The sequence below is a fragment of the Acinonyx jubatus genome, chromosome D3 (genome assembly GCF_027475565.1).
Source record: "Acinonyx jubatus isolate Ajub_Pintada_27869175 chromosome D3, VMU_Ajub_asm_v1.0, whole genome shotgun sequence".
In the NCBI taxonomy this organism is placed as follows: Eukaryota; Metazoa; Chordata; class Mammalia; order Carnivora; family Felidae; genus Acinonyx; species Acinonyx jubatus.
This window is the reverse complement of record NC_069392.1, coordinates 35997432-36015117: the sequence shown is the minus strand read 5'-3', so window position 1 is coordinate 36015117 and position 17686 is coordinate 35997432. Positions and strand designations below refer to the sequence as shown.

Here is a 17686-nt window from a genome sequence, read left to right as displayed (position 1 = left end):
GCCTGTATTCGTCATAATGAATATAGCCTAGGAATTATTAATACATCCTTCTTATAGAAAATACACACACATACAATATGTATGCACACACATGGCTTCTAGAAGCCACCAACTTTCAGGTCCTTAAAATGTGGATCTAGGGGCACCTGGGTGGCTCAGTCGGTTGAGCGTCCAGCTTCGGCTCAGGTCATGATCTCGCAGTCTGTGAGTTCGAGCCCCGCGTCGGGCTCTGTGCTCACAGCTCACAGCCTGGAGCCTGCTTCTGATTCTGTGTCCCCACCCCCCCCCTTCTCTGCCCCCACCCCCACTCATGCTCTGTCTCTCTGTCTCAGAAATAAACATTAAAAAAAATTTTTAAACATGGATCTAAAATATATACTAACTCAAAAAGAAAAAACATCTGAAGCACACTGGTTTTACACATAGTTGGGGTTCATTGATCACAGGTGAGGGGCTGAAAGAACAGAAGTAAAGAGACGATTTAGGAAACGGGGAAGAAACTGCTGAGCTTTAATTTTTTTTTAATGTTTATTTATTTATTTTTGAGACAGAGAGAGACAGAGCATGAACAGGGGAGGGTCAGAGAGAGAGGGAGACACAGAATCTGAAAGAGGCTCCGGGCTCCGAGCTGTCAGCACAGAGCCCAATGCGGGGCTCGAACCCATGGACCGCGAGATCATGACCCGGGCCGAAGTCGGACGCTCAACCGACTGAGCCACCCAGGCGCCCCAACATTTCTTTAATGTTCATTTATTTCTGAGAGACAGACAGAAACAGAGCATGAGTGAGGGAGGGGCAGAGAGACAGGGAGACACGGAATCGGAAGTAGGTCACAGGCTCTGAGCTGTCAGCACAAAGCCCAATGCGGGGCTCGAACTCACGAACTGCAAGATCATGACCTGAGCTGAAGTCAGACGCTTAACCAACTGAGCCACCCAAGTGCCCTGAAACTGCGGAGCTTTAGAGCGCCACCAGGAGATTCTCACAACAAGCAATTCATTTCTAGTTAAATTTTATGTCACCATTTTGATGACACGACTTATGATCCTGCCATTAAAATAGTTTTTGAAGCTACAAGAGAAAATAATTGTGTGACATCCATTTCCAAGGTGAAATCTGCTTTGGCCAGTTAGATCACTGTCCACCCAGGCCCTGGGCACTGGCTTCCATGTGACGTGTAGGGACAGAAAGACAAGATGCGGAACACTGACAAACAGAAGCAGACTTTCTTCTTGGCAGCCAGAGAGGATATATAAAGACACCTTTTTAGACCTTTGAAACGCTATTTTTGAAATCCTTTTGATTAAAAAATATGCCAGTATTTTCTGTTTTAAAATTACATTCCTATTTCACCTGGTGAACGTAGATTTTACTGGGATCCCCCAGGCCCCTAAAAGCACTATCTCTTTAGGAGTAAAATTTGTTGGGGCGCCTGGGTGGCGCAGTCGGTTAGGCGTCCGACTTCAGCCAGGTCACGATCTCGCGGTCCGTGAGTTCGAGCCCCGCGTCGGGCTCTGGGCTGATGGCTCGGAGCCTGGAGCCTGTTTCCGATTCTGTGTCCCCCTCTCTCTCTGCCCCTCCCCCGTTCATGCTCTGTCTCTCTCTGTCCCAAAAATAAATAAAAAAGTTGAAAAAAAATTAAAAAAAAAAAGGAGTAAAATTTGCAACCTCGCTCTTAAAAAGAACATGTGTTAAGTACTTGTTTTAATGATACACAATATAAATCTGATGAACAATAAATAGATGATGAACAAGTATCGATCCGATTTTCTGGTTTTCATTGCTGACACCAACTCCAGCATTTAAAAACTCCCCAAATCCACAACGGATCGTGAGCTTCCTGGTTTCCAAGATCCTAGAGAACTGAAGACAAGCTGCCCCCAAGAGTGGCTGGGAAGTGAGAACCCGTTCATGTCAACCGATCTGGAGGATGAGTCACATGCTTTGGAAACTGCACAGACAAGGCTGGTCAGTTTTTCAACGGTAAAAGCGTTAAGGGTTATCTCCTGGAAGGGAGTCCCCAAGGAAAGGAATTCCCAGGATAGCTTGGTGTTCCTCAGTCTCCCCACCCCTTTCCAGGTCACATGTCTGACCAATCATTTTTAGGATACTATCGAAGTCCCAGTGACATGAAGAGGGGGGACACTATATGCTGAGTGACTAAATCAAATCCAAAATGGTCTGGATGCCCACCTACGTAATAATCCACAGGAAGTGCTTAAAAGAGATTTTGTCAACTAGAAGTGCACTGTTGCACTAAACCACAAAAGAGACCTCACAAGATGAAGACTGAAGAGGAAAGATAAGGCCCCAAGTTCAAAGAGTAAGGACTCGGTGTTAAACATGTGGACAGAGTGTAAGCCTCTTAAGCCAGCTCAGCAGAGGCAGCAGTGACCAGACTGGCAAAACCCACGGGCTGCTTTCATGGGACACCTAAGAGACACCTAGAGAGAGAGATGCCCCACCCATACCTGGAGAAAAGGTGCTGGGCTGTGGGCATGATACTTTAGCCTCAGAATGGGGAATGGACTCAACCATTCCACAGATACATCAGGCATATAAACTAAGGATATTTGACCAGGAGGACTGGAGATTCAGGGCCTTTGATATGTGAAAGAGGCAGTTCATGTTTTACAAGTTATGTCTTAAAACATTGCCATCTTTCATGAACAAATTTGAACTACTGGTTTGTCTCAATGGCTCCAAAGATTAAAAGTGCACCAAACGGGTAGACAAGCCAGGGCACTAAATTCCAGGAATAATCAGGGCTGCCCAAAGATGAGCTGAGCTCCCCATTGCTCAGCGGTGGTGGGTAAACATACGTTAACCAACTGCGTGGTGTGAATAGTGTAGTTCAGACCTAAGTCATCTTGGAGCATACGTATCCACTGTTGTGGACTGCAAAATTTAACGAACAAATCCAGGTGTGAGCTCTTATGGGTTCCAGGTAACATCTGGCAAACGTTTCCTCCAGAGCGGGGAACTGTCCAAAAGCTATCGGTCTTCATTGATACTGGTGACACTCTTCACCACAATCTTTCCTGGATTGGGTTAAGCAGGCTGTATTCTTCCTTGGGTACAAATCAACCGGTCATTTGCTCAACTTTATTCTGGTGAATTTGGGCCAGGAAAGGCAGGGTAATAATTTAATGCCCTAAGAGTGCCTAATCTTGTTAAAATAGTTAGCTGTACCAAGGAAAGATACAGCATGAAAGAACTGATCAACTTTAAAAAAAAAAAAACTTTTTTTAATGTTTACTTATCTTTGAGAGAGAGACAGAGGGAGTGGGGGAGGGGCAGAGAGAGAGAGGGAGACACGGACCCCGAAGCAGGCTCCGGGCTCCGAGCTGTCAGCACAGAGCCCCACGTGGGGCTCGAACTCACGAACCACGTATCCATGAGACCTTTGTCCCCATGACTGGCCAAGGGACCTTCCCCACTAATTGCGTCTCGATTTAAGTTGCCTGAAATCAATCCTCCTTAAATCCTTAAATGAGATTTTCTCACTTTCTCGATTAGGACCTTACTTTTGCCTGGAGCATGAGCTGATTAAAGTGAATAAGTTTTTTTTTAATAGTGTTGCAGCTATTTGCATCTTCATTAAGTCCATTTTACCAGGTAGAACTGGAACAATTCTTTAATTCCACATATATAGTGAAGTCAGCAAAAGTTAATAGATACCTTTTTAATTGAGGAAAACCCTGCTGCGCCTCAGCATCGAAATTCACCTGCACACTGCGACAGTTCAGCAGCGTCCCTAGTGCAAATGACCTTTACAGGCCACATACGAAGAAACGCTTCCAAACAGAAGAAGACAGGTCTAGAGTGGCTGCAGGTCGGCTGGGAGCCCCCTGTCCTAATTTCTCTGTCCTGTTCCTTGTGATTAAGCCACACCTGGGACCTTGACGGCTTCAGGTATGTCTTTCTCGGGGCGGAGGGGGGGCAGCTCATTTCCTGTCAATGAGTTATTTTACCCGAGGTAAGTTAGTCTTGGCGCAATTTATACGAGTAACCCATGTTTCTCCAAGAATTATTTTAAAAATGAGATTTCCAGAGCGGGGAAAGAATATCAGGTTATTCTACGCTATCAATAAGGCCTTGTCAGCTTAAGCGAAATCACAGACACAAGAGTTTGTCCTCAGCAAGGCCTCAAGACTTCCATCTGCCCCATGTGTTCCTTTTCGGTGACCAGAATTCTCCTTAGGTTTCCGGGACCGATCTTGGTCTAGGCTGTTAAAAAGAGAACCACGGGCCCAAAATGGCACCACTTAGGCCAAGACGCCACACTGGACCTAATACCTAGCCTGACTGCAGTTTCAGTCTCCCCCAGAAATGTATTTAACCAGTCAGTCGGGAATTTTCTCATCAGCACCAGTGAGGTACCCTGTCATGTGGGCCCTTCTCTATCCCCAAAAAGGAAGAGGAGGTGACCCACCTAATCAGACTCCCTGCCCTCCCCCCAGTGGAAAGTGACCTTGCCTCTGGAGCAATCCTTTCTTTTTGATAATAACTTCCTTGCCCCACCCTCCCTCCTAAAAAATTTCTATTTTGTATAACTCCTTGGAGCTCCCCTCTACTCAACAGATGGGATTGCCCCCCCAATTCACGAATCCCTCAGTAAAGCCAGTTAGATCCTCAACTTCTGAATTTTGAATTTTGTGTGTTTTAGAAACAAGGGAAAGGTGTCTCAGAACCAAACGCATACGAAGACATCCAAGAAATTAAGTATTATTAGTTTTTTTTTTAATTGATCTTTGAGAGAGAGAGAGACAGAGCACGAGCAGGGGAGGGGCAGAGAGAGAGGGAGACACAGAATCCGAAGCAGGCTCCAGGCTCTGAGCTGTCCGCACAGAGCCCGACGTGGGGCTGGAACCCACAAACTGCAGAATCATGACCTGAGCTGAAGTCAGATGCTTAACCAACTGAGCCACCCAGGCGCCCCGAAAATAAGTTTTTTTAAAAAAAAATTGCGAGGAGAGAAATAAATTTGCGATATTGGCATTAACTTATTTTAAAACCTCCAGGTGACCCTCCCAGTTCTAGGACACAAAGGTCTCGTCTACTTTCACCATAACCACCAGTACTGCAAGTACACGTAACTAATTCCCCAGTTGGTACCCACACACAAATTCACAGAACTAAAACTTACACAAGACTTCGCACTGACAGCATCAGACCTCTAAGCTAATAAGCCTTTTGGAAGGAAATTTACGTGTGGTTTACACTAAATATAAGCTCCCTCTAAACCAAGATCTTTATAGGACTCTGGACCAGAAATTCAAAGACTTGGTGCCTCCTCTAATCACCCACACAAACACACGTACCAGGCACTTCCCAGTTTCGGGGTCACAGGCATCGCTGTGGTTGTTGCAATTGCAGGGCACACAAGGAGCGAGCAGAGGGCGGGGTCCTCGGCCACCACCTTGCGGCAGCTCCCCTCTGTGGTAACCAGGTGCGCAGTCCTGAGCGGATGCAAAAGGAAATGAACATGATTACACAATGGGTGAAGGACTTCTAGCGACTCTGACACCAATCCCACTTCTGAGCCCCAGCTCTGATCAGTACATTCTGTGGCCAGTTCTTTGTGTGGGTTTGTTTTTCCCCCACACCAAGCAACGTTTGGACACCAGCTGGGTGTCTGACAATTTAATTCTCACACTGCCTACCTGGAGATAGCATCAGATCTCACAAGTTAAGGGCTCAGTTCTGGAAGTCTGCCCCTCCCCACCCCCCCCCACCCCCCCACGACAGATGCCAATCACAAATCCAGGCTGTCACCTGTGTTTCTGACAACCAGCTATAGATTGGAGGCTCCAACAACTCCCTCCTGGAGTTTAATTAATTTGCCAAAGTGGAGCTCAGAACTAGATCACTGGTTTATTATAAAAGAATGTAACTCAGAAATAACCAGATGGGAGAGATGCAGAGGGCATGATACGGGGAAGGGGCTTGGAGCTGCCATGCCCTCTCCTGGCTCACCAAGCGTTCACAAACTAGGAAGCTCTCTGAACTCTATCCTTTTTTTTTTTAATGTTTATTTATTTTTGAGAGAGACAGTGAGCAAAAGACAGAGTATGAGCTGGGGAGAGGCAGAGAGAGATGGAGAGAGAATCTGCAGCAGCTCCAGGCTCTGGGCTGTCAGCACAGAGCCCGACGTGAGGCTCAAATCCACGAGCCATGAGATCATGACCTGAGCCAAAGTCAGACGCTTAACGGACTGAGCCACCCAGCGCCTCTATCCTTCTGGGTTTTTATGGAGTCTTCCTCACATAGGCACGATTGAGAAAAATCACTGGCCCCTGGAAACTGATTCAACCTCTAGTCCCTCCCCTCTCCCCTGAGGTCTGGGGGAGGTCTGGAGGGAGGTCCTCCAACCACATGGTGGGTTCTTCTGGTGACCAGCCTCCATCCTTACATGATCTAGGAGCTTTCCAAAAGTCACCTCATTAACATAACAAAAGACACATTTACAGATCTCATCACTTAGGAAATTCCAAGCATTTAAGAACTCTGTGCTAGGAATAGGGGATAAAGACCAAATACATCTTTCTTCTGATAAATTACAGTATCACAACTTGACTAAACATTTCTCCAAAGATGATACAATGGCTAATAAGCACCTGGAAAGACGCTCAACCTCACCCATCATTAGGGAACTGCAAATCAAAACCACAATGAGATACTACCTCACACCCACCAGGAGAACCACCATCAAAAAACCAGAAAATAATCAGAGTTGTCAAGGATGCGGAAAAAGTGGAACGCTTGTGCACTGTGAGTGGGAATATAAAATGACGCGGCGCTGTGGAAAACAGTATGGCAGCTCCTCAAAAAAGTTAAAAACAGAATTACCACATGACCGAGCAATTCTACTTTTGGGTATAAACCCCAAAGAACTGAAATCAGGGTCTTGGAGAGATACATGTAGCCATATTCACGGCAGCATTATTCACAACAGGCAAAATGGTCAACGCAGTAGCCATCAGGCTAGCCAGTCATAAATGAGAAATACTGCAGGATTCCATTTAAATCAAGGACCTAGTGCAGTCAAATTCAGAGACAGAAAGGTGATTGCCGGGCTGTGGGCAGGGAGACTGGGGAGTTCCCGTATAATGGGTACAGAGTTTTAGGTCTGCAAGTTGAAGAATCCTGGAGGTTGGTTGTACAGCGTGAATGCACTTAACACTACTGAACAATACCCTTAAAAATGTTTAAGACAGTAAAATTTGGGTATGCGTATTTAACCATAATTAAGTTTTTTTAAAGAGAAAAATTATGCAATACATACAAATTCTGATCATCACTTGGAGTTGTAACAAGCAGATTTCCACTCAGAACCAGGTAGTGGGTTTTAAGCACCGTCTCCCTAACTGACAGAAGGACCCAGCCGTGTGCCCGACGACAGAAGGACCCAGCCGTGTGCCGGACGACAGAAGGACCCAGCTGTGTACCTGACAGGAGAACCCAGCCGTGCCAGGAGGACAGAGACACTTCTCTAAACGGGATGCCTCCTTCTGTCCCGGCCGCACCTTGTCCGCCTTTTTGCCAACCTCCATGGAAATATTTGAGATTCTGTGAAACCATGAAGTGTGAGAGGGGACATTAATATTTAAAAAGACGCTTTCTGGAGACCTAGCACATTACCTAATGAATTTGCTCATGTATTAAATCAGAGCTTTCCTGCCGGTTTGGGAGTAGCTCCTACACGATTATAAAGGGAATGTGTAAAAGCCCATCATTACTGTCATGACACGGTGAAGGTCCCCAGCCAACATTTTAGACCTTACAAACAAGGTTCCAGAAAGCACACCCAGAACTGGAAGGAGTAGTTTGGCCATAACTGAGCAGCTTTCTTTATGGGATAAGCACTAACTGAGCAGGTGACAGCATTCTTGATGTTATTACAAAGAAACGTCATCTCAGTCCAAGGGCAGAACAGAAGATGACAGAACTGTTTTGTTTTCTTTATATTTCATCCTCAGCTAAGATTTCACCATTATGTACTCGCATTTTATATCCACATTAATTGGAGGATGGATAATCTAGGTCATTTCCCACACATTTCAGAATATTAATATTTAACAAAGTTTTGGTGAGGAACACAAATATATCTAGACTAATAAATATAGGAAGTAATAAGGGTGAATCAAATCTCTCCAGTTTGGTTTCAAATTAAAACTATCTGTTTTTCATTCTAGAAGATTCCAAGTACCTGCTTTGCTGTAATCCCTGACCATAAGATGCTTTGATGAGGATGTACTCAATGTTGCTAAGAACAGACATAAAATCGGAGCGTGTGACAGGCTTTTCAGAAACAGAGTTAAAATATCTCCAAAAATTCTGTGGGGGAGAAACACAATTCAATTACATTCAGGTTACACATCCTCAGGGGCTTGTGAACTTAGTAATTCTCTGGTCAATTTCTCCGGAAGTGAGCCCCGTCCCGCGCAGGAGAGCGAACATAACGGAGGCAGCTCTGCGGTCACCTCCCAGGCGGCAGGGACGCCAGCCTCGTTTGTCAGCAGACAGGTGTCACCTACGGCAGGTGAACAGTGAACCATCCACAGACCTCCACCAAGCAAGTGGACACGCACCTGCCAGGTCCAAGCAAGTCCAGAGACTTCACGCCATTACATCCACTCAGATGGAGACATGGGTATCACGATGGAGGATTTAGGGTGCAATCTGCACCAAGGTAACACAAACCTAGTATACAGTTCTTGAGAACATGAAACTTGGGATTGTTTTCACAAATCTTACCAAACCCGCTGGGATTTTAATCTCCAGGTCTTCTTGCTTGCTGTCGTATTGGCAGCTTGTCATTCCACTGCCCCCAGAGCTAAATTCACACCCTTAAGGGACATGTGCGAAAAGGGGACCCCGTCACCTCTTTCATTCCCACTTCTTGGTCTTGTCGCACGCCATTCTCCGGGGCTGGCACATCCACATAGATGACTTGCTTTCTGGTCCGGCCTCCTTTGATGAGCACTTGGGGTTCAAGGTTGAAGGTGCCCATGCCATTGGAAGAATAGAAGGCCACGCTGTACTTCAGTCTGCCACCGTAGGCCAGGAGCTGTGGGACAGTAAATGGCTTACACCTCTTATGTGCGCTGGTTTAAAGCTTTCACCACAAGCCTGCTGCCACTTGAAAGAAATCACACATCACATGGGTGGGATAGGTTGTCTGGAATTTCCTTCCTTTTAATTCTACCTAATTATGGATTATTACGTTGACTCAGGCTATAGTTTTTTTGTTGTTGTTGTTTTGTTTCTTAAGTTTACTTATTTTGAGAGAGAGCAAGCAACAAGCAGGGGAGGAACAGAGAGAGAGGGAGAGAGGGAGAATCTCCCAAGCAGGCCCCGCACTGTCAGTCAATGCAGAGCCCGACTCGGGGCTCGAACCCACAAACTGTGACATCACGACCTGAACCAGAATCAATAGTAGGACGCTTAACCGACTGGGTCACCCAGGTGCCCTAGTTTTTTTGGTTTTGTTTTTTGTTTTTTTAAAGTTAGAGATGTTTTATACGTTCCTTGTTTTGTTTGTTTTAACTGAGGCACGTTTGGAATGTAAAAAGCTGTACACATTTAAGTTGTACAACTCCACGAGTCTGGGGATGAGTATACACCTGTGAAGCCACCACCATCATCAAGGCCACCACAGACAGGTCCATCACCTTCCAGAATTTCCTCTTGATGGCACCCATGGAGGGCAGCACCAAAGTAACAAATCTGTGTGGTAATGATCCTGATTATTTTCAAACTCCTTTGAATTAAAAATAACCCACAGCTATAGGGACACTGGATACATATTTGCCAATTTTAAAGATCTGGGTGAATTCACTCACACACTCAAATTGATTTAAACAAAAATGCAAGTGAGGCCTTCAATACTCTGTTATAGTAGGTTTTTACAGCCCATCCCCCTCCCCAACCAACAACTGGCGATTTCTTAAGAGGAAACACAGCATCTAGGTTTGCACTGAGCTTACATTAAGAACAACGAAAAATATTTGTGAAATCAGAGAGAGAGAGGGAGACACAGAATCCGAAGCAGGCTCCAGGCTCTGAGCTGTCAGCACAGAGCCCAATGCAGGGCTTGAACCCACAAACCGCGAGATCATGACCTGAGCTGAAGTCAGATGCTTAACCGACTGAGCCGCCGAGGCGCCCCATGGGGGGATTTTGCTAAGTGTTAAACTTCTCCAGCCCCACTTAGAAGAGTGAACTAATAACCCCCTCGGCTACTAGTAGGCTAACACAGTCCATTGTGATTTCGGACGAGACCCGAGTCGCCCAGGAAATGAGAACCAGTCCTAGGCTGGGCGTGGGCCTCACCTGGTCTCCCTGGAACCGCTCTGGCAGTCTCCAGTAGAACGGCTCCGTGTGAATATGCTGCCTGACAGTCACGGCGTCCAGGAGGACATCAGGAGCCTGGTAATACACCCCCTGGGTCGTGCCCCTGAGGTTGCTCTGAGAAACCACACGCAGGAGCGGCTGACCCGAGTCCAGCGTTATCTGGTCATGGAAGGAAAGAAAAATACACCTTAGGACACGAATTCACACCTCCCCTTTGATTTGTCAGATTCTACTATCGTTTCACAGACGAGATAGCTTCATTATTAAAACAGGAGTAACACAGATGTTTCCTTCAAACTCAAACCTCTGGGTTAAGGTGAAAACTGCACGTGTTTTACACTATTGCGTTTTGGGCCAAGCTACTGCTACGCTGGGGCAGGATTCAATCCTATGAAGGAGGCTGTGGTGCGTTGCAGTCTTATCTTCTTGCCAAGTAAAGCTTTTGACAGATTAGCTAAGGAGCGACACGGGGTGCCTTCCGTCCCCGCTTCATTTCTTTCCTCGGACGGCAGAAAACAGAGCTCCGATTCACAGCGAACCCAGGTCAGCTTCCTGGAATTTCTGATGCCATCAGAGCAAAGTTTAAAGTACTTGACTGTCTCCCCCACCATCACCCAACTTCCACGGTGGGGAGGGTGTTGAAAACAGCACGCTTTACCGCGCGCACCACTCACCGGGGTCCTCACATAACCCTCGAGCTCTGAGCAGACTTGTGACAGCCCGAAGCAGAAGCAGGGGGTGCACCCCAGAGGGTCGTCGGCACGGAGAGCATAGGTGCCGGCTCGACACTCGCTGCACTGCAGGCCAAACACATTTTCCTAAAGGAGAAAAAGCAACAGACTCATCTGTTGTTACCTAAAAAGAAGAGGTGTGATTTTGGAACAGAAATGAGAGCAGACAGCAAACTCATTCGGAAGCAGCACACGTCTTGGAAATAGCCGTTTCCTTGGGCAAAGCAAGCTCCCTGACCTCAAGGAACACCCGCCCTCTGACGCCATCAGTGATTCCCAAACGCAGCTAACCATCAGCATCACCTTGGAGGCCTTGGCAATATATAGATTGCCTAATGAGCTTTTCCTGGAGCAGCCAGGGAGGCCTCCCCGAGGCCCCAGGTGACTCTGATGGCCCGTCAGGTGGAGAACACAGACCAGGTGATCACTGAGGCAGGCCCTTCCCGTCCTGTTCAGGTGAAAGTTGCCGTCAACTGTGTGGTAAGCCAAAGGTATATTCACTGGTGTTTCCATTGCTCCCGGGCTGCAGTATCTGCATGGGTGCTCCCTTCCTCACCCCTAGTCACTAGTCAGCCCACTACTCTCTCTCTCACCAGCCCCTGAAAAGGATCAGAGGAGGTAGCCAGTCACCTTGTAATCACAAGCACAAGGGGGAACCCAGTGGAAACACACAGAGTTAAACATGATGTTGAAATCTTACCTGCTGGGAAAACAACAAGCACAAATTGCCTTCAGTCTGGCCAGCACATACCAAAGAATAATTATCAGCTATAAAATCACATCTTCTTGAAGCCCTGGGTTACCCGTTTTGCCTGAATATTCAAGACGCACTGGCTACTCAGCCAACCGGAACACGAAAGAAAACTCCGTGTCTTTCAGTTCAGTTCCATCATCTGACACTTGCAATAACCAGTAAAAATTCCACTTTAGAGAAGTGTTCTAGAAGGGCCTACACCGAATTGTAACTCAAACCTAGAAGGCAGTGAGAACCATGCCAAGTGTCTAAAACCTAGCTGCTGATGTAAATACAGTAAAACCTTGGATTGCGACTAACCTGCTCTGTGAATGTTCTGCAAGACGAGCAAACATTTCTAACAAACTTTAGCTTGATAAATCAGTGTCTCGAAATAGGAGTAGAACCTACTCCTAGTAGTGATGCCGAATGTCACATGATCCCAACTGAGCCAATGTTTCTTCTCTCTCTCTCTCTCTGTCTCTCTCACTGCTGGATTGTGAGTGATCATCCATGCAGTGTCACATTTCTGCGAAATCCTCCAAAGGAGGCAAAAGCAAGTGTCACTGGATAGGTTCCTTGTGAAAGTTGCCCAAAAAGAAAAAAATCCCATTGAGCCAATAGACAGCAGGGATCCCACTGCTGATAAAGTCGTCCTACACAATAACCCTCCTTTCTCTTGTCTCCCTCACACCAGCCACAAGGATTTTCAAAGGCAAGTGCAGGTTAGTTTGTTTACTTTTCTTGATATTTTGTACTTTCTTTATTATTTTGTATTGTACTACAGTATTGTGATCATTTTTATATGAATATTTTTGGGGTTGTGGAACGAATCACCTGAGCTTCCATTATTTCCTATGGAAAATTCGCTTTGATGTACAAGTGCTTTGGATTACAAGCATGTTTCTGGAACAAATTATGCTCACAAACCAAGGTTCTACTGTAGTCAAAAGCCCAAAAGTCCTAGTGATGCACGTGAGAGGGGAAGACCGTGGAACGCCGAGGGCCGTTACCTTGCAAGAGCAGATACCGGTTTCCTCCGCACAGCTGCAAAGACTCTGTTCCTCATCACAGGTGTCTGCCGAGGTCCCTCTTGGGTCACAGTCACAGGGCACGCAGTCTGGAAAGTCTCTGTACCCCAGGGAGCACTGGTGGCAGCTCGGTCCACTGAACGCTGGCTTACATCGGCAACGGCCAGTGAGCACATCGCACTGATGACTGGCTGACCCAACAGCACTGCAATTGCAGGCCTGGAAAAACAAACTAACTAAATAAAAAGGTACCTTTTACATTTTCATAATGTACCCATGTGGGATTACAGAAGAACACTGAGTGTGGGGAAGTGGTCGGGATGAGTGGGCCTCTCCCAATATGGCTCCATGGTTTCACTTTGCCAAGAGCCAACGGGAGGCGGTGACTGCCATGCTGGACGGCTGTGCCCCGTTCAGCACATGCGCACTGGGCCCAACCTGTGACCTGAAAGTCATCATCTTACAGGTCAAAGTCAAGTCTGTTTTCAAAACACAACCTCTATCTAAGCTACATAGAAAACAGAACCAAGGAAGACTGGATACAACCCTCCAACAAAGTGACTTATGTTCTTCTCCTGGAAGATAGTGTACGTGCAGAATACATTTAAAGGGCACTAAAATAAAGTTTTCCGGCCATCAATTCCACAGCCGGCTCTCGAAGAAAATTTAGAATGATGTACTTTAAAGGTGCTGCTTCAGGTGATGCCTGAACCCGTACTGAGTTTTATTTATTTATTTCTTTTTTAATTTTTTTTTTTAACGTTTATTTATTTTTGAGACAGAGAGAGACAGAGCATGAACAGGGGAGGGGCAGAGAGAGAGGGAGACACAGAATCGGAAGCAGGCTCCAGGCTCTGAGCCATCAGCCCAGACAGAGCCTGACGCGGGGGCTCGAACTCACGGACCGTGAGATCATGACCTGAGCCGAAGTCGGACGCTTAACCGACTGAGCCACCCAGGCGCCCCACCCGTACTGAGTTTTAAATGCAAACCACAGAGCTGTTCACCGGGTTGAGGTCAAGCGAATGGATGACAGAGAAGGAATGTAATTTGCTCCAGCAAAGCGCTTCTCGGTTAAGAAAATGCCGATGGCAGCGCGCACCTGGCATCCGAGCTCTGGGTCGCGGCCCCAGTATCCGTCCTCACATTCGTCACAGGATGCGCCCCGAGTATGAGGAGGGCAGATGCACTGTCCCGATTCCGGGTGACAAGTGTGCTGCGTGTGGGCGCAGTCACAGGCTGCAACGAAGACAGACAGTGTTGTAACACATCAGGACCACCGCGCGACAGAAGGCGTCCGAGTTGATGCCACAGGTCATCTCCCTTTTATTAATTCTCCAAACCATTCTAGACCATTCTTCTAGTTCCTAACGGAGACCTCGTGGTTCCCAAGACCCGTCCGTGTCTCCCGGGAGGTGGCTGTTCCTCCTTGTCAGGAGCTGCTGCTGGAAACGGGGTAACCGGGACAGAGAAACAGAAGTAGGCGGGAAGATACAGCCAATACTCACAGGGCATTTATTGTGTTCCAAATGCCTATGCTCAACATTTAAAATAACTCCTGGGTAGAGATTACAATCAGCTTCTCTATTTTACAGATGAAGAAACGAAAGCTAATCGAAGTTCACATCATTAGTAAAGCCTGACCAGAGATTCCGGGCAGATGAAAAACAGGGGCCAGGAAACAGAAAAAAGGTATGAAATCCTACACACTCAAAAGAGAAAAAGTGAAGGAACTTAACAGAATTAGAAGTCAAAGGAGAGCTCCAAGAAAAGTCGGGAAATTACTATAAAGTCTCAGATAATGAATTCCAGAGCTTACGTGTACAGCCGCCGTCCTGGAACGCATAGAAGCCGCGCGCACACCTGTCGCACTTTTCCCCAGCCACACCTGGCACACAGTGACATCGGCCTTCCTCCGTGCAGTCATCCGACAGGGAGCCTGGCGTGCTGCAGTTACAGGGCAAGCACCCAAGCCCTGTGTCCAGCCCATAATAGCCATGCTGTTTCACAGGAGGGACAGAATTGTGGAAGCCACAGATACATTTTAGTTAGCCACTAATACTCACGAGGCTGTTTCCCAAGTCAAACACAGGATGTTTCACAGAATCATAAAGTGCTCACGACGTCATTCCACCCCCTTACAGACTGAACACTGGTCCACAGGTAAGGACCCACAGCATTTACCAGCCGTGTTTTGGGCATGAGCTCTTTCCGGCAGTCATGAAGTCCATTTCACTGGGAACCAATGTTCAGGTATCGATTACAGACCTCGCTGACACATACTTTAATTGTACGCAATGACCAGCAGGCCTCTTACCGAGCACCGGTCACACTGCTGTCCAGTCACATGCGGTTTGCAGTCACAGACTCCGGTCTCCAGATGGCAGACACCAGAAAGGGAGCCTTTTCCATGGCATTCACAGGCTAACACACACAAGAGACACATTTGTGCCCATTGCTGGGTATAGCTGTAATAAGACCCCTTAATCCCCAAAGGCAAAATTTTAAACATTCATGCTTCAAATCCTAAAGCTAAAATAAATCACTTTCAAATGACTTTTAAAATTTAGTATTTTTCTGAAAAGTAGGCCAAATGGGGTTGGTGGAAGGAACCATCACACAGAAAAACCACTGAAGCTATGACGATAGCAAGTAGCAAACGATCTTAACCAATTTCATGAATTCCTTGAGTCTGTAAAAATGAGCCACCGATGTTTATTAACAAATCTTCATAAGAAACATACGACGGAGATTTCAAAATCAACTGAGTCTCCTGCTCTCATTCCAATCATGTAGATATTTAATATTTTAAAGCTCCGTTATAACAATCTAAATAGCTAATGTTACATTTCAGTTTAATGTGACATATTTCCCTGTTCTAAGTCACAAGTTATTTGTAGCTCTAACGTACTTAGCTTCAGGCCAAACACTTCAATTTTATCTATAGTTATAGCTATTGATGTTTTATCTATGGTTATAATATTGATGTTTCAAGCTACCAAGTCCCTCACCTTTTCGGAGTGATGCAATTTAATGGCTCCAAGAAATGTTTAATTGGTATTTATAAACTAGCCATCAGTATGCATGTCCTTGAAAATATTTAATATGTTCACTGACAAAATACCCCAAAAATGCACACGGCTTATGAACGCTTGCACTCAGGGAATGCGCACTGTCATATGGTGTAATGAGGTAAGAAGAGAAAAACTTCACAGGTTATCTCACTTGTGCCACTGCGTGTGGCACAGCAGTGGCAGACAACAGGACACTGCAAGGCTGAGGCTCAGAGGAAAGGCAGCGTAACTGACTGCGGCCAAGGCACTGAGGTGGTGTTCCCCAGCGGAAGTGGATCCATGATGCCCCCTGCAGGAGGCTGGGGAAGTGCTGGGGCCCCACTCGCCGCTGCCCATTCCCTTGGCTCAGCTGTGAACACTCGACTCACTCTTTGTATTACATGTGCCTTCTGGGGCCTTGGACTCTGGAGACACCACCCTTCCCAGGGCCAGTCAATGTCCAGAAAGAATAAATAGCTTGCCAGCCAGAACGCCTTTCGCGTGCAAACGAACCAATCCGGAGCCCACACCCACAAAGGCCTTCTTATTGGGCCTTCCCTTCATTTGGGCTTCACCTCCACCGTCCCCAGGACCTTTCACCCCAGGGCCATGCCTCAGACAACTAGGGATGGCTCCCATGCCCCAGAGCCTGCTGAAATTGTTTAAAGTAGCCAATCCTAAACCCGTTTACTCTGCCTTGCCCTTTCCTTCCTGAGGAAACCACAACAAAGGCTCTATCTAAAAACCACATTTCCCCTCCTGACCTACATGGGTGCTTCCTGAGTGCCCTCCCCACAATGCCTTGGTGTGTCCCCTCCTCCTGGCATCTGCTGGCCTTGCCATACCTAAATAACAATACACCGTGTGCGTGTGTGTGTGTGTGCGTGTGTGTATATATATATACGTATATGTATATACATATATGTATACATATATATGTATATACATATACGTATATATATATATACAGCTTATTTATTTTGAAAGAGAGAGAGCACAAGTGGAGTAGGGGCAGAGACAGAGAGGGAGAGAGAATTCCAAGTAGGCTCCACACCCTGTGACTGCAGAGCCCCACATAGGGCTCGAACTCATGAACTGTGGGATCATGACCTGAGCCAAGATCAAGAGTCAGACGCTTAACCACTGAGCCACCCAGGCGCCCCATAAAACCTGTATTTTAAAACACTCCTCCGCATCTATTTTCAATTGTCGCCCATAGAAAACATCACACACCCATTTACTCACATGCACACACCCATGTGCGTGCGCACACACACCACACGCACGTAAGTCCATCTGAGGTTCCATCTCCTGATCCCACTAATTGTCCCCCGTCTCCCTCCAACTCAATTTTCGCCTGCCTCTTGCCTCCTGGCTGCTAAAACTGCTTCCTCCTAACATCTCCCAGGACCTCCCGGGGCAAATTCAATGAGCACACTATGGGTCTTCATCTGGCTGTATCTTCCCGTGACATAGACTCATCACCCACTCCCGCTCACCAAGGTTAGGGACACCCTTCGGTTTCCTTCTCGTATCTTGTGTCTCTCCCTCTGGTGCCTGCCCCTCTGTGTCTCAGGGAAAGCCTCCCCTTCCTCTGGGGAAAGGTCAAAGTTCACCATATGACCACCACCAAATATTGATGATAATAAATTGTATTTACTGTCCTGTCAGTTTGCACCCGTATCACATTACAGTAGCTCTCATTCGACCTGCGTAACAAACTGAGGAGAGACGCGTTATAATTGTCTCTGTTGTCCAGTGTGGAATCTGAAACTTAGA

The 17686-nt window shown here is 46.7% G+C and overlaps 1 protein-coding gene across 2 annotated transcripts in view; it reads right to left on the bottom strand.

Moving 5' to 3' along the window:
• LAMA1 (laminin subunit alpha 1) overlaps window positions 1-17686 on the bottom strand; it is a 166081-nt gene that overhangs the window by 56364 nt on the left and 92031 nt on the right. For both annotated transcript variants that reach the window (XM_053205731.1, XM_053205732.1), the window contains exons 20-29: window positions 15172-15278; window positions 14674-14854; window positions 13957-14093; window positions 12837-13073; window positions 11034-11177; window positions 10339-10518; window positions 8888-9073; window positions 8213-8340; window positions 7452-7572; window positions 5325-5462 (exon numbers count right to left, since the gene is read on the bottom strand). In XM_053205731.1, coding sequence (XP_053061706.1) covers window positions 5325-5462; window positions 7452-7572; window positions 8213-8340; window positions 8888-9073; window positions 10339-10518; window positions 11034-11177; window positions 12837-13073; window positions 13957-14093; window positions 14674-14854; window positions 15172-15278 — 1559 coding nt within the window. The remainder of the gene's footprint in view (window positions 1-5324; window positions 5463-7451; window positions 7573-8212; window positions 8341-8887; window positions 9074-10338; window positions 10519-11033; window positions 11178-12836; window positions 13074-13956; window positions 14094-14673; window positions 14855-15171; window positions 15279-17686) is intronic.